At 43.8% G+C, this 14,659-nt stretch overlaps 4 protein-coding genes across 5 annotated transcripts in view; 2 read left to right on the forward strand and 2 right to left on the reverse strand.

The window, feature by feature from the left end:
* Positions 1 to 2,347, forward strand: part of tnnt2e (troponin T2e, cardiac) — a 17,004-nt gene extending 14,657 nt beyond the window's left edge. The window contains exon 13 of the mRNA XM_017424889.3: positions 571 to 2,347. Coding sequence (XP_017280378.1) covers positions 571 to 610 — 40 coding nt within the window. The 3' untranslated portion in view covers positions 611 to 2,347. The remainder of the gene's footprint in view (positions 1 to 570) is intronic.
* LOC108241006 (dynamin-1-like protein) lies at positions 664 to 12,538 on the reverse strand. Of its 2 annotated transcripts, XM_017424887.3 has the most exons (19): positions 12,299 to 12,538; positions 11,806 to 11,947; positions 7,935 to 7,981; positions 7,773 to 7,844; positions 6,160 to 6,246; positions 5,911 to 6,073; positions 5,701 to 5,821; positions 5,462 to 5,593; positions 4,694 to 4,900; positions 4,387 to 4,507; positions 3,421 to 3,576; positions 3,016 to 3,105; positions 2,843 to 2,935; positions 2,718 to 2,771; positions 2,505 to 2,576; positions 2,002 to 2,136; positions 1,809 to 1,918; positions 1,132 to 1,291; positions 664 to 1,057 (listed from the first exon to the last, which is right to left on the reverse strand). In XM_017424887.3, the coding sequence occupies exons 1-19, from the start codon at positions 12,398 to 12,400 to the stop codon at positions 1,001 to 1,003; spliced, it is 2,121 nt and encodes a 706-aa protein (XP_017280376.1). In that variant the 5' UTR covers positions 12,401 to 12,538; the 3' UTR covers positions 664 to 1,000. The 2 variants fall into 2 exon arrangements, with proteins under 2 accessions (XP_017280376.1, XP_017280377.1); XM_017424888.3 differs by lacking the exon at positions 2,505 to 2,576.
* A 107-nt stretch (positions 12,539 to 12,645) lies between these two features.
* Positions 12,646 to 13,525, forward strand: stmp1 (short transmembrane mitochondrial protein 1). The gene is made up of 3 exons (XM_017424897.3): positions 12,646 to 12,809; positions 12,950 to 13,003; positions 13,294 to 13,525. Exons 1-3 carry the CDS (start codon positions 12,795 to 12,797, stop codon positions 13,363 to 13,365), a joined length of 141 nt encoding a protein of 46 aa, XP_017280386.1. The 5' UTR covers positions 12,646 to 12,794; the 3' UTR covers positions 13,366 to 13,525.
* A 10-nt stretch (positions 13,526 to 13,535) lies between these two features.
* Positions 13,536 to 14,371, reverse strand: LOC108241012 (small lysine-rich protein 1). Its single transcript, XM_037981379.1, is given in 3 exon segments — positions 13,536 to 13,950; positions 13,952 to 14,090; positions 14,337 to 14,371. Coding segments are annotated over 3 exon segments (315 nt in total). The 3' UTR covers positions 13,536 to 13,809.
* Between the last annotated feature and the right edge of the window lie 288 nt (positions 14,372 to 14,659).

A 14,659-nucleotide genomic window follows, 5' to 3' on the forward strand; every position in this document is an offset into this window, starting at 1 on the left:
TTTGGACGCCTTACTATAGTAGATGTATTTATTATGATTTTGGACGCCTTACTATAGTAGATGTATTTTTTAGGATTTTGGACGCCTTACTATAGTATGTGTATTTTTTAGGATTTTGGACGCCTTACTATAGTAGATGTATTTTTTAGGATTTTGGACGCCTTACTATAGTAGATGTATTTTTTATCGTTTCGGACGTATTTTATATCATTTTGGAAGCGTTATTAGAAATAGTGTATTTTTTGTCAATTTGGACACCTTACTATATTATGTGTATGTTTTATGATTTTGGACGCCTTACAGTAAGACATCTCACCAGCCAAAGTTAGAGAAACAAAAAACCTGTCCTGTTTTCAGCTCTGTCTTGTCAACCGCATCTCGTATGTTGCACAACTTTTGCTCCAGACATTTGTGCGTAGGGAGTGGTGGGCACTCTGTGTGACTGGCCAATCACAGATTGTGAAAACAGTGAAGTACCCAATAAGGGTTTTCCTTCAGGACGAGGACGTTTATTGACGAGTTTTACTCGTATCAAGCAGGTTTGTATTAAAGTCCTTTCTGTTTTCACAGTGCCAAAGGAAGAGGAAAGGCTAAAGGCCGGCTCCGATAGATGTGGTCTTCAGGATGCTGAATTTGACAGAAAGAAAAGTCGAAGTCTGTGGGTGATGATGTAGGATCTTTTTTTATTGTAGGAACAACAGAGTCACAGTTCACCTAAATAACAATAAATATCTTGCTTTACATTACAGAGCTACTTCAGTGCAAATATTAAACTGAGGTTCATGATCTTTATCCTTCAGCAAACCATCTCAGTGCATTTCATGGAGCAACTAAGGGGATGTCGGTAATTCTTTTACCTCCAACCGTACCTTAGTGGCTCCATATTTTAATTCAGTCCAACTGGTCTTCCCTCCAGTGCTTGTTAGTTAACATGATACTGTACATCGGGTCAGGGAGAAGTCGTGGAGTGACCGTCCTCTGGGTAGGACGAGCTCTCTGTTCACCACAGATGTGTTTCTCTGATTTCAGCGATAACGTGACTGGCTCGGTGTAGTGCCTGAAAGCAGACGCACAGAAATAAGTCAGGAAGCGAAAACGAACGGTTCCTGCGAGGGGAACTGCGCGTCTTACCTGCAGCATGTCTGCCGCCTCCTTGCGCCGCTGGGCCATGTCCTCCGACTCCGTCAGCAGGTCATTGAGGAGGCCTGATTTGTAGAGCTGGCCAACGAGCTCGCTCTGCAGGCTGTCCTTCACATGGTTGACCAGGAAGTGCATCACCGCCTTCGGGACGCTGCGGAGTTCCAAACAGATGAGTTGGGTCAACTGCTTTACCATAGCCTCACGTGAGTCTAATGAAGCCAATTCATTCCCATACAGAAAACATTTCAGCTTTTATTTCCAAACAATTAATGTCTGTGGGTGAGAAACCAATCAGAGCCTTTCCACAAACATTCGTAGAAAGACCCCACAGCCAACAGGGGAATAATCAATTGTTTGGTTGTACCAGAAGATACAAAACCAATCAGCCAGAACAGACTGGAATTCACCAGAAATATGCAGCCAATATGATTGAGAGATCCAAAACAACAAAGGAGCAATCAGTGCAAGGTTCTAGAGCTGCATTTTACCTGCTAAACAGCGACTAACCACCCAAAAGGAGAAGGTCATGTATCAGACGGAAATAAAAGCTGAAATGTTTCATTAAGTGTACAACAAGAGGAAAGGAATCGGCCTCCCTGGCCCAAGGAGAGTTTATCCTAACAGTTCTAGTTTTCTACTCGAGGCTTTAAAAGTAAAAATCTTCTTACCTGTCTTGGATGTTTTTGCGGACGATGAGGAAGTAAGACTTGATGAGGCGTTCGATGACCTCACAATCCCGCTGCTCGCGTGACGACAGTTTCCTGGCAACTGGGACAGGCTGGGGGTGAAAACATGAACGGTAATGTTTTCATAAATTATTCAGTAAAAGGAAAATGTAATGAGTGGCCGGCGTTTCGTTACCACATCAAGCAGGTTGACAACTCCTTTCAGTGGACTTCCTGGTCCGGACCCCGGAGCGTCCTCTCCTTTCTTCAGCATCCCCCTCCAGCTGCCGGCGCCGTCCTGCTCGCCCTGTGACCCCGCCGCCGCGTGGGCCTGAGAAACACAGAGACCTCCGAGTCGTTAGAAGGAACAAACCGCTGTTAGCAGCACAGACCTGTTCAAACACCATTTTTATCCGTTTCTGGTTGTTTTACCACACTGTACACCATGCACGCTTGTGTTTTCCCCCCTATTTTTAGCAGTTGTAGGTGTCTGGATGCGACCGGACATGTTTACGCCTTCCGGCCTCCCAGGCTGCTGCTCCAAAAAGAAAACTAAACTAAAAGAAGCAGAAAGTTTGGGACAGAGCTGCTGTTCAGAGCCCAACACCAGCAGACAAAGCTCACATTGCCAGCAGCAGCACATGCACATCCATCCATCCATCCATGCACGCAGAACAGCCAGCTGCGGCACGTGCCCACCTTGGCACTGTCCATGTCTGCTCCAGACGCAGAGGTCTCGCCAGAACCCACGGCCGGGCCTTTGCCAACAGACTAGCAGGAGGAATATGAGAAGAGGAAAAAAAAAAAAAAAAAGGAGGCTGGCGGTGGAAAGCTGAGGAGATGTTGGATAAAGTTCCTTGGTGGAAACAGTCCGAAGCAGCTGAACAGCAGAATGATTCGGCTGTGATTTACCTTATCCCTGAGAACCGCAGCGGGCAGCTCTCTCATCCGGTTCCTCCTGTGCTCCTGAAACACAAACACTTTAATAAATCTTTTACAACCATTAGAAACGTGCGTTTGATTTTCTGAGCACAGACCTCGATGTTGTTGTTCATGACCCCGCAGGCATCTGCGAAGTCCGGGTGTTTGGTGTTGATGTAGGCGAGCTCGATGGCCACCAGGTTGTGGACCTGCAAGCAGAAGACTCGTTCAGAGCGGACGTGTCCCAACCTAATGGGCGGTTCTGGACCTGAGCGGGCCGGGCCGGTACCATCTCGTTGGTGATGGGCAGCCTCTTCCTCAGCAGTGACGTCACCACTTCAACTATGGCCTCGTGGAGCTTCGGGAACCTCTGCAGCTCCTGGAGGAACCAACACAAGCTAAGATTAACTAAACAGTGCCTAAAAGCTAAAACAAACAACAGTAGCTGAAATACAGAATTAGCAAAACAAAAATTAAATCTTTAAACCAGCATAAGAGTTGCTGAAACTTGAAGGACAGTAGCTTTCAGCTAAAAGACTAGCAGAACAGCTAAAACTGAGGCAAGTAGAGTTCAACGAGCACAGAGATCTTCCTTCATTTCAAAAAGAAGTCAGAGCTGTAAATTCCTAGACTAGTTCCAGTCCAGCAGGAAGTAAAGCAGGAAGTGGACAGCGGCGCCGGCTCCGGGTCGTACCTGCGTGCTGTAGTTGCTGCAGTGCTGGATGATCCTCTGCATCTCCTCGTGGACCAGCTCCACGCAGCGCAGGCTGGGCTCCTCCAGACGCTTCACCTGCTTCTTCACCAGCAGCTCGAAGGAAACCTCGGGCACGAAGAGGGACGGGCGTGGACCCTGACACAGGAGGGGTCAAAGGTCAGCGACCAGTCGGGATGACGTGATACAATGCATATCGCCCACCAGCTTTAATGCCAGAGATGTTACTCATGGTACGCGTTGTGAACATCGAATTATGGTCATTTTAGTGCTGAATGATATTGGACGGTTTAAAATAAAGACGGCACACAATGTGTTGTATTCAAAGTATAATATTAGGACAATGATCAGCTACTACCACACTAGACTTTAGCTCAATATCTGTTAAATGATCAGCTGTGGTGGCCATTTTGAATCGAATTAACTCCAAAATGAGCTGCAGACAAACAGTTAATGCCTAAGTTTAAGTGTGCATTAAAAATGACTCTCAGCCACTACCACACAGATTTTAAGCTTCATATCTAGATTATAGCCATTTTTATGTTTTCTAAAGTTAGCTATCTGTGGCGGCCATCTTGAACTAGATTAGCTTCAAAAGGTAATCAGTTGTAAAGGGAAGCTGAAAGACTGTTTCCTGAAAATGTCATTCAAATCCAAAAACTGGTTTGTGAGATATTTTGCTAACAGACATGGACAGAGTTGACTCAGTATATATATTCGGGATCACTCTCAGTTACTACCACGTCAAATTTTAGCTCAACATCTTTTAAACCACCCAAGTTATAGCTGCGGCAGCCATCTTGAATCGGGCTGACTAAACGATAAATCAGTTGTAGACGTTTATCCTGTGACTACTTCCTGAAAGTTTCGTTAAGTGTTCGGTGGTTCGCGAGATATTTTGCTAACAGTCCAAACTCCTCCCCCTCCCTCTGGATCTGCTGGACTCACCGTGGCGTTCCTGATGGCTGTCAGGATGTCTATGGTGCTGAGTCCTCCCAGAGGATCCACCGACTCCAGCGTTCGACCAAACGTCTCGTGGAAGATGTAACAGATTCTGGCGCCGCCGCACCTGAGGAAGAGGAGGAGGAAGGGGTGGATATTAGCTGTGATGTGAACCCCGTGGCCCCACGCTCCTGTCAGAGAAGCTGTGCGTGCCTCAACTTACAAGTTTGTATGATAATAAATGATGACCGGAGCGGCTGTCTCAGGCTCCTCTGAGCCAACAGCGCCCCTGTGTGGCGGAGCCGCTACTCACAGCTCGGCCGTCTCGATGTACTTGGCCGTGCCCTCGATGGTGTTGCAGTACTCCGTGGCAAACTTGGTGATGAGCTGCAGCAAGGTGGCGCTTTGATCCTCCACGGGTTCGCCGTAGCTGCTGAGCAGGGACTGGTACTGGGCCGCCAGGATGTTGATCCGGGTCTTCAGCTCGGGGAGGCAGTCCCGGATGTGATGCATCAGTAACCTGACGATATGAGGGCAGAGGCTTTCATTTTAAAAACCACACACAGGCGGCTCAGACTAATTCCTGGACAACAAACTGAACACTGCTGAAACCCTCAAACTGTTTCCTGATAGGAAAATCCCACTTTTCAGACATTTTACACTTCAGAATATCACCGTCTTCACGGTTTGAAAGCATCCAAAAGCCAATTTATGATCGCCCACCACCAGAGGTGACAGTGTTTGTCTGTTAGCAAAATATCACATGGACCACGAGATGAACTGTAACTAATCAACCTTAGAGAACAGAAATGGCTGCAGCTCAGCCAATTTAACGTATTTAGAGCTACAACTGTCATTTCTCAACACAATCATCCAGCTTGGTGTAAAACTCTGATATGAAAGGTGGCGGGCGATATGCATTCCTTCAAGGAACGGTGGGTCTTTAATCTTAAAATAATTATTTGTCTAATTTACGTCAGGACGAGGAACGGTTAGGCTTTCAAAAAGAGCCACTTCTGCTGGAAACGAGGCAGCAGGATTTATTTAAAAGCAAAGAAACAAAATCTGATTTCGAGTTTACCTGTTGAGGGTCCTGGCCAGGTATTTGGTTCCGTTCCTGTTGGCGAGAGACGGGTATTTTTTCTGCAGGAAGGCGTACTCGTCGCGGATCGCGTCGGCCACCAGCTTCTTATTATTGATGTCCAACTGGCTCCTGAAAGTTTAAGACCCGCCCCCATGAAAACTATTTACAACAGGAAGTAGTTAAAAAAAAAAAGCCCAACACGTAGATCTTAGTGTAAAGAACGCTGTCTGTGAGACCTGTTAACGACTCCGATGATGCCCAGTTTGACAGGAATGACTCGGCCCATCAGCACGTCCATGGCATCGGTTCCAGCGTCCATCAGGTCCAGTTTGGTCACCACGGCCAGCGTCCTCCTGCCTGACAGTTCAGCCAAAACACGGCCATCAAGATCTGCACACCGCTGCCGGTTTGAACTGATAAAAACTTGGATCGTCATCCTTCCCTACCGTCGGGGTCCACCTCCCGCGCCACCTTTAGGGCCTCCGACGTGGCCATGTCCGTGTTCGCCGCCGTGACGGCCAGGATGATGCAGTTCGGGTTGGAGATCTGCTTCAGGATCAGATCTCGTATCTGAATCTCGATGTCTTTCGGCTGATCGCCCACAGGAACCTGAGGAGGCACGGTTTGGAATCAGATATTCCCATTTAACCTCGGCTTTGAAGCGTTCTGGTCTTCTTCAGGTAAAATCCGGTTACCTTCGTGATTCCCGGCAGGTCCACCAGCGTCAGGTTGACCACATGAGGAGAGAAGATCTTCAGGTGGATGGGGTCGTCGCTGATTCCCTGCACAGCAAAAAAAACCCAAGTCTGGCTTTACAGAGTTTCCTGAAGATAAATAAAAGGTTTTTAGACTCTCCTGCGACTGGTAAAAAGAAACGTAGAGAATAAAAACGGGATGTTGGCTAAAATGGAAATAAAAACAAACTGAAGCACAGTAAAAACTTCTAATGTTTAAACTAAGAAATTGCTCCAATTTGGGGTGAATAAAATAAGGTTTATGACAAATACAAATCACTGCGTTCTGTTTTTTATTCATATTTTACACAACTTTTAGGTTGTATTTTGGTTTCAGTAGAAATGAAAGAAATCAGAGCGTTAAATTTAGCAAAACGGTAAAAACCTTGAAAGGACATTTCAATAACAACTGTTTTGACTGCAGGACAAAACTTTCTGAGATCAGTAATCTGTTCAAATGTCCCGTGAACCACCGGTCAGATTTACGGACACGGATCTCAAATTTAGCCTGGTAGTAGCTGAGATTCCCTCTGAGAGCTGACAGATCGTGTGAGAACGTACGCGACAACGTTTAGAGACGATGTCAGTCGAAAACTCCAGCGTGAGAGGCGGGACTCGAGAGGCTTCAAAGAATGCCAGGCCTTTAATTTAGAGGTCGACTGAAACGAGTTCTTCTTGGTCTAAATAATTCATGAACTTTAAATGTTTATTTCACAACCACTTAAAAGTAGCTCAGCTGTGGGGTACGGTGAGCTGGTTGTAGCAGCTGCTGCTGCTGCTCATTAACTACATCTGCACAGACGTGGCCGACGGCAGATCCTTTTAAAAAGTGGTCGAAATCGGCTGATTAATATCAATTTATCTCTAATCACCTCCACCAAGGAGGTTGTTTTCATTTGTCTGTTCGATTACTGAACAGATGAAACGTTTGGGGTCGTCACAAAAAAGGTGACGATCCAGCTCTCGATCCAGATCCTACAACTTCCTGAATGGGTTAGGGTTAGGACGTGGCGCAGGTTTGCGTTCTCCGAGAGCTACAGGAGCTCCTCCCCCCTCGTTGCTCCATCTTCGCACCAAATGCGTTGCTGTTACAGACCATTTAAAGAGCGACACGACGCCACAAAACATCACGTGTGGTTGTTCTACAAATACCTCCAACCGAGGATCTTTAATATCACAAACTTCCATCACAGACAAACAATAAATGAGGAATGCATATCGCCCGCCACCTGTAATACCACAGTTCTTACGTTGAGAAATGACGGCATTGCAGCCACTTTGTGTCGAACCTTGAAACTCTGTAACCAGTAACCAGACTATCAGCTACTACCACAACACATTTTAGATGAATGTCTGTAAAAATGGCCATTTTTGTGTTTTCTAAGGCGAGTTAGCTGTGGCAGCCATCTTGAATTGGGTTGAGGACGTTCACACAGTGATTACTTTCTGCAGGTTCGTTTTGTTAACGGTACAGACAGGTGAAGACATTATCGCTCCATCTTTGGGTGATAATAAATGACTGCATCTGTGTTCAGACACTGAATAAATCCCTGAACGCTCCGCCTGCGTCTTACCTTGTTATTACCCGATACTCGCTCCGTCTCGTTCTCGATTTCCTGCCGGATTTCGTCAAAATCGGTGTAGATCTGCAGGGGAAAAAAACAAAAACCACCACCTCAAAACAAGCATCGGTCGAGTTAAGGGCCAAGATTACTCGCTCTGACGCAAATAAATACCTTATTTTTAGTGTGTAGAAACTTCCCCCACTCTTCAGTGTCTCTGCCTGAGAGAAGGAAACACAATGAGCCACAGCCAAGGGTAAAAACACTCAGAAAAAAGTGGAAGAAATCCTTAAAACTTCCACAGAAACTACTCTCCAAGAGGCTAAAGAAGCACGGCTAACCCGAGGAGCGGCGCCCGGCTACAGAGTATAAACAGCTGCAGACAAAACGGTTTGGATTTCAGAGGGAAACTACGCTAAAAGGAGCTAAACACACAAAAAAACTGAACAGAATACACCTTTAATGTTGGTCTCTGTGAAGCATGGCATCTGTAAACGGTTAGAAAACAACAACAAAGAATTTTTTTAAATTTAATTTAAAAAAGGTCTAATGGATTAAAGGATGGACAAACTGCAATACGGAGCTAAAACATTGGCGCGGTGGTGGCCGAGAGTCGGCTTTTAAAGAGAGCGGCGCTTAAAAATCCCATTTCTTTTACCAGTACATCGAACGCATCACAACGAAGAAGCTAGCAGACATACCTAAGGCGTGGAAGTCTAATGATTAAAGGAGATTAAAATTTAGGTAGAGTGGGCTTTTTTTGTTGTTGAATGAATGCATATCACCCGCCGCCTTTCATACAAGGGTTTTAAACTAATAGTTTGATGATGAGAAGGAACAGAGCTGTTGAGTTCGGTCAAACTTTGTGAAATGAAGTTATACATGATCTCATGAGATCAGTCAGCGGTCAGAGTATGTGTTGAGGATGACTCTCAGCTACTACCACACCAAACTTTAGCTCGATCCCTGTAAAACTGACTGAGTTATAGGCATTTTTAGGGTTGGCTAAGCTGTGGCAGCCATCTTGAATTGTGTTGGCTACAAAGGTTAAACCCGTAATAGATGTCAAAATACAAATAATCACTAAATCCTTCACAATCAGTCATAAATGAGCAAAATCAGCAGAGTCAGGTTATTGTTGCCAACAATTACGAGCCGTTTGTTTACATTCGAACATTAACGGGTTTACTTTAGAGAGTCTGACGGATAACGAGTTGATAAAATAATCCCCGGATGTAAACAGAGTCAGAGGGAGAACGATGGACGCCAGGTGGGAAGAGAAAAGGTGAAGTTCTTCTTTTGAAAATAAAAGGCGACTAAACGCTGCAAGGACGAGAGGCGACGCAGGAGGAGTGATTCTGCGGCAGGAAACCGAGCAGCGGAGAGCAGCGGAGAGCAGCGGAGAGCAGCGGAGAGCGTATAAAACTGTTAAAAACAAGTGCCGATAAAAAACACCCAATACAAATAAAACCTGTTTAAACAAGAAAGATTTTAAGTGTTTTCTAAAGCAAAAGTTAAGGCTAAGATCAGATTAAATGAGCCGAGATTCTGAGCTTCTGATCGACGAATAAACAAAGACCAGGAATATTTGCTGTTTTCTAACGAAATTTCAAATCATTTAATGATTTAATGATATCGAAATTGTTATAAGCATAAAAATTTAAATGAAAAACACTGAAAAACTGAACATTTTGACAGCTGTTATGGCTTTAATGAGTTGTAGACGCACATCTGATGATTATTTTAGGTTTCAATAAAATCCGCAAACTTCTTTATGAGACACTACACACACACACACACACGTAATAATAACAATATCTATAAGGTGTTTAAAAATTAATTTAGAGAAAGAACGAGAAGTATAAATGCCACGAGCGTTCAGATCTAACAATAAATCAGAGCCGTTTTATTTCCCTCGTATAGATTATTAATTCATGTGTTCGGAACAGTACGCTGGACAACTGTAATGGTCTTTAATGCTTAAAGAAGACTCAAAGATAGATATTTATATTGTAAATTAAGCGGTTCGGACAAACGGCCTCCAACGAGCGAGTCGGAGGTTCGATTCCTGGCAGAAACAGACTACAGCTGCTCCACAGGTACGAGGAAATCTGAACTCATAACTCCTGTCTAACATCTCTCCACTGGTTGACTATCAGGCAGGTTAAAAACACATTACTTGTATATAAAAGTAAGTAAGTGAGCTTTATTCATAAAGCACCTTTCATAGATAAAAAAAATCACAAAGTGTTTCACAGAAATACAGACAAAAACTGTAAGAACAGCTGATAAAACATGAAGGAGAACATTTAACTCTAAGCTTGTCTGGATAAAAACGTCTTTTAAAGGAGACGTCCACACAGAGAGACGGGGACAGGGCATTCCACGGCCCAAAAGGACAAGTCCATGAGTTTTAAACCAGGTCTTAGAGACCTTTAGGAGGTCCAGCGCCGAAGACCGAAAGAATAATGAACCAACATTTCAAGCTCTAAAAGTCAAAACTAAAATTTAAACATTAATTCTAAATTCGACAGCACAGAGAAGACAGAACCGGTGTGATGTGAGACCCTCTGTTAGTTCCTCTTAAAAGCCTCGCAGCAACGACGACAGACTTGTTAAAACCAGTAAAAAAGGGGGGATTTACAGTAATCGAAACGGGAGGAAATAAAAGGCCCCGGGTCAGATGTGGATAACACTGTCCTCAATTTAGAAATATTTCTCAAATAAATAAAATAAAAGCAACTTTTTACCATGGTCACGAGCTTTGGGTAGTGACCGAAAGAATAAGATTGCAGATACAAGCGGCTGAAATGAATTTCCTCCGCAGGGTGTCTGGGCTCTCTTTAGAGATCGGGTGAGAAGCTCAGTCATCCAGGAGGGACTCAGAGTAGAGCCGCTGCTCCTCCACGTCGAGAGGAACCAGTTGAGGTGGCTCGGGTATCTGGTTAGGATGCCTCCCTGGTGACGTCCTGCCGGGAGGAGGCCCAGAGGAAGACCCAGGACACGCTGGAGGGACTATGTTTCTCGGCTGGCCTGGGAACGCCTCGGGATTCCCCCGGAGGAGCTGGCCTAAGTGGCTGGGGAGAGGGAAAACTGGGTCTCCCTGCTGAGGCTGCTGCCCCCGCGACCCGACCCCGGATAAGAGGAAGAAAATGGATGGATTTTTTTTACCAGAAGACAAGTGAACCGATGCTGCACCTGTCAGTCCACGGACCGCGGTAACTTCGCCATACCCCGAGGAGAAGCTGCCTTTAGTTCTGATACAAACCCCCACTGTAAATTATTTTGGCTTAAAATCGTCTCTATTTGCCATTAAGCCTTTAGTATTTGTGTTTTTTTTTTTTTTGTATTTGCCCTTTTTGTGTTTGCATAAATCCACTGTTCTTCTAACGTTTTAGTTTCTCAAGTGCGCTACGTAAATAAAGCTGGATTTCACTAAAACAGACGTCTGCAGTTTATGGGTTTTATTGAAACTGGATCTACAACCTATTTGACGTTTGGAGTCAACCGCATTCAAGATGGCTGCCACAGCTTTATTGGTAAAGGGCATCAACGGCTGTAACTCGATCAGTTTTACAGATATGGAGCTAAAACTTAGCGTGGTAGTAGCTGAGAGTCAATCACAACACAAACGCCAAAGAGCAGATTGAGCTGGATGTTGCGATACTGCCTAACAATGTTTTCAAGGTTTGACCAAAACGTTTTTATATGGTGTTAGTTTAAATAAAACTCTGACATGAAATGTGTCAGGTGAAAAAAGAAATTAAGGGTTGGGATAATAACTCTGAATTATTATTAATATTATTTTTTAACTCTAAATGTGTTGTTACGTTTTAAAATAAGCTCACAGTTAGATTTACCGACCAACGTGAAATTAGAAAATTCTCAATAAATCAAAAATCGACACCAGCAGGTCGTAGCCGCATGAAAATCGGTAACCGGAATCGGCCTCAAAACGATGCAATCGGTGCATTTCCATTAAAAGGCAGAATATGGACACCTAAGAGAGAAAAGGCCCTGAAGTTAGAGCCATATGAGGACCTACCGCCATCCTCGTTCTTCCTGGCGTCTCCAGGGTCTACATGGACCAGCTGCAGGATCAGGGGTCTCCTGGTGACTATGCCGGTCCCACGGGGCAGCAGGTCCCGTCCTACCAGGCTCTCCAGCACAGAGCTCTTTCCACTGCTCTGAAAAAGACACACAGGATTAATGAGATTAAGATAGCACCAGCACAACCTAATGTGGTGCAACATGCAAGCTGGGTTGGTTGCATTCAAGTACTGACCTGCTTTTAGCTGCAAGAGGCCAAATGTGACAATAATATTCATCAGCAGGTGGTTAAAATAGATGTCCATGCAAGTGCCTGAGCAAATTTAGCACCAAGCTTCAGTCAAAATGACGGCCTATGTCAACCCTGACTAAGTGAATGGGAATATATTAAATACCCCTCAACATTAGTGCGTATTAGTTATTAATTCTCAATTAAATGAGGTTGTGTAGCTGCTAGCATGAAGTGCACACAAGCTGAGCATTTTTACCTGCGTCCCCACAACTGCAATTTGCGGCAGCTGAATGATATCCGCTCCCACGGTGTTGAACACGTCCTGGAGTTTGTTTATTACGGGAATAAGAGCCTCCATGGTCGCGTTTTGTTTGGAAAAAATAAAAATAAACCGACAAATAAGTCCCCTTTTTTGTCGTTTTACCGTGATGCAGCCAAAGTCATTCAATGTCCCTCCGGAACCATCATTGCAGCTGCGCCCGCTGATTGGGACCTGGTGACGAAGCTGGGAGTTGTAGTTCCCCGACGGGGAGCAAACCCGGCAACAGCGCGAGCCGAAGCCGCGGAAAAAACTACAATACCCAGAAGTTTACGCGAGCGCACGTTTTTCGCGCATGCGTACATTTTTGTTGACGATCACAGCTACATTCGTTAAGCAACTGGTTTGGCTAATTTTGCAGCTCTAAACTTTTTGAACTACCTTATTTTTTATTTTCTTGGAGCGTATCTTTAGTGGCTTAAATTATTCCACAATGTTGCAGTTTCTGGTGAGTTATTATGTTTGATATCGACGTTTTTGCCAATTTGCTGAAGATTGTTAGCATAAAAAGTGTTCAATGCTATACGCGTTTGTTGTGCTTTAGTTAGTTATAAACATATTTGTTTTGTAATATTTGGTTATATTCAGGCTGGCTTCACGCTGGGGAATGTTGTGGGAATGTACCTCGCACAAAACTATGAAGTAAGTTTTTTTAAATTGTTTCACCTAACTTGATATTTGTAGTTTTTACCATGTTCATTTAGCTAGCTAGCTATTTTACCTTTTAAACTGTTCTAAGATCCGATTGATCTTTCACGCTCAAAGGTTAGATAGCAAAGTAAAATGATTACAAAAACATCAATAAACACATCCAAAGCCTTGTAGAAATTATTAGCTAAAATATAATTTATTAATCACAGATTGTCCAAACATAACTAGCATTTTTAACCAGATTATTTCTCTGTAAAAGCTGCATTTTGTGTCTTTTTTAGGTTCCCAACATAGCCAAGAAAATTGAAGCCTTTAAGAAGGACGTGGAGGCCAAGAAGAAGCCACCAGAGTGAACGAAGCGGGACCACATTACAAGATCAGACTTGCTCCAAAATGAAACTATTTAAACGTTTGGTTCAGTTTTCCTTTTGGTTTACTACGTGTGCATAAATTCAAAGGATTACCTGAGATACAGGTCAAAATATAAACCTGGAACAGTATTTGTTTCAATTGTTTTCCTGTGTTTTTTTTATAAGAGTGGCTTTAAATGACAGAACAAGTGGCATCTCAAGTGTACAATGTTCTCTAAAGTATTTTATTACAGTTTAAATATATATCTATATATCTCAAGCTTCAAGTGAGCAACAACTGCCAAATTAGCACAAACAACTCTGGATCTTTATGCTTCAAATAAAGCTACAGGTAATGAAAACACAAAAAGTCTTTGCTTCTTTTTAAACCTAGTCAGGGTTTCAACGGCCCGGTTAAATACGTTCAGCACTTTTGCAGCATTATAGCTACTTTCTCTTCTTTTTTTTAGTCGCGGCTGCCCACCTAAAGCCCGTAAACTCCAGGCAGTCTGCTGCATTGTGACAAATGTAATAAAGGTCCTCCACGGCTGCAGGGCTGAGGACGACGTCTTCCTCGTCGTATTTGGAAAGAGACGACTTCTTTTTTTACAGTTTTTGGACTCCCAGTCTTCCTCGCGGACTTGGAACTGCGGGACCTAGACTTCTTGGATTTGTTAGGCTGCGAAGAAATATTCTCCTCAGTTTTTGGTTCATTATAGAGGTTTAAACTGTTTAGTTACGTCTGAATGTTTTACCATAATTAAAGGTGAATCGTTTCTGTCTGATCTGAAAGACAAAAGCTTCAATAAATGACATGAACTTCAAGTTTCCAAAAGCATAAAGGACAAAAAAAAAAAAAGAATTCAAATTAGTTTGCACAGATTAAAAAGATCTTACCAGCAGGTTTGGCACAGACAGTCTCCTGCTGAGGCAGTGATACCGTTTGTTTACGCACCGTTGTCATGGAGACGGACCGAACTCCAGCGTTGTCCAACTGCGACGCAGTCATTTAAAAGGTTCATTACGGGGCGTTTAACCGGACCTTAAAATGGCAACTGACTCAAGAATTGGATAAAAAAGGTTAGTTTAAGATGTCGATTTAACACCTGCGTCTGATTTAGTGCCAACAGGGAACACAAAGAGCCCAACAGAGGAAGAAAACGTCCAGAATTCCACCAGTCTGTTCTGATTGTGCTGCTAAAATGTTAACATCTGAGTTGGAAACAAAACCCTTGTAAAACCCTGGCAATAACTATTACAATCTGCTGCTTAACAGCTGATTAAAGTGGAGTTTCGT

This window comes from Kryptolebias marmoratus, linkage group LG18, assembly GCF_001649575.2.
Source record: "Kryptolebias marmoratus isolate JLee-2015 linkage group LG18, ASM164957v2, whole genome shotgun sequence".
NCBI classification, from domain to species: domain Eukaryota; kingdom Metazoa; phylum Chordata; class Actinopteri; order Cyprinodontiformes; family Rivulidae; genus Kryptolebias; species Kryptolebias marmoratus.

Excerpts from the sequence above, each read along its gene's own strand:
- LOC108241006 (XM_017424887.3), bottom strand. The coding sequence starts at position 12,400 with ATGGAGGCTCTTATTCCCGTAATAAACAAACTCCAGGACGTGTTCAAC. Across the intron at positions 2,936-3,015 it reads TGCCCATCACCAACGAGATG|GTCCACAACCTGGTGGCCAT; the intron begins GTACCGGCCCGG and ends TTCTGCTTGCAG. Across the intron at positions 1,058-1,131 it reads AGGCGGCAGACATGCTGCAG|GCACTACACCGAGCCAGTCA; the intron begins GTAAGACGCGCA and ends GTCTGCTTTCAG.
- stmp1 (XM_017424897.3), top strand. Across the intron at positions 13,004-13,293 it reads ACCTCGCACAAAACTATGAA|GTTCCCAACATAGCCAAGAA; the intron begins GTAAGTTTTTTT and ends TGTCTTTTTTAG.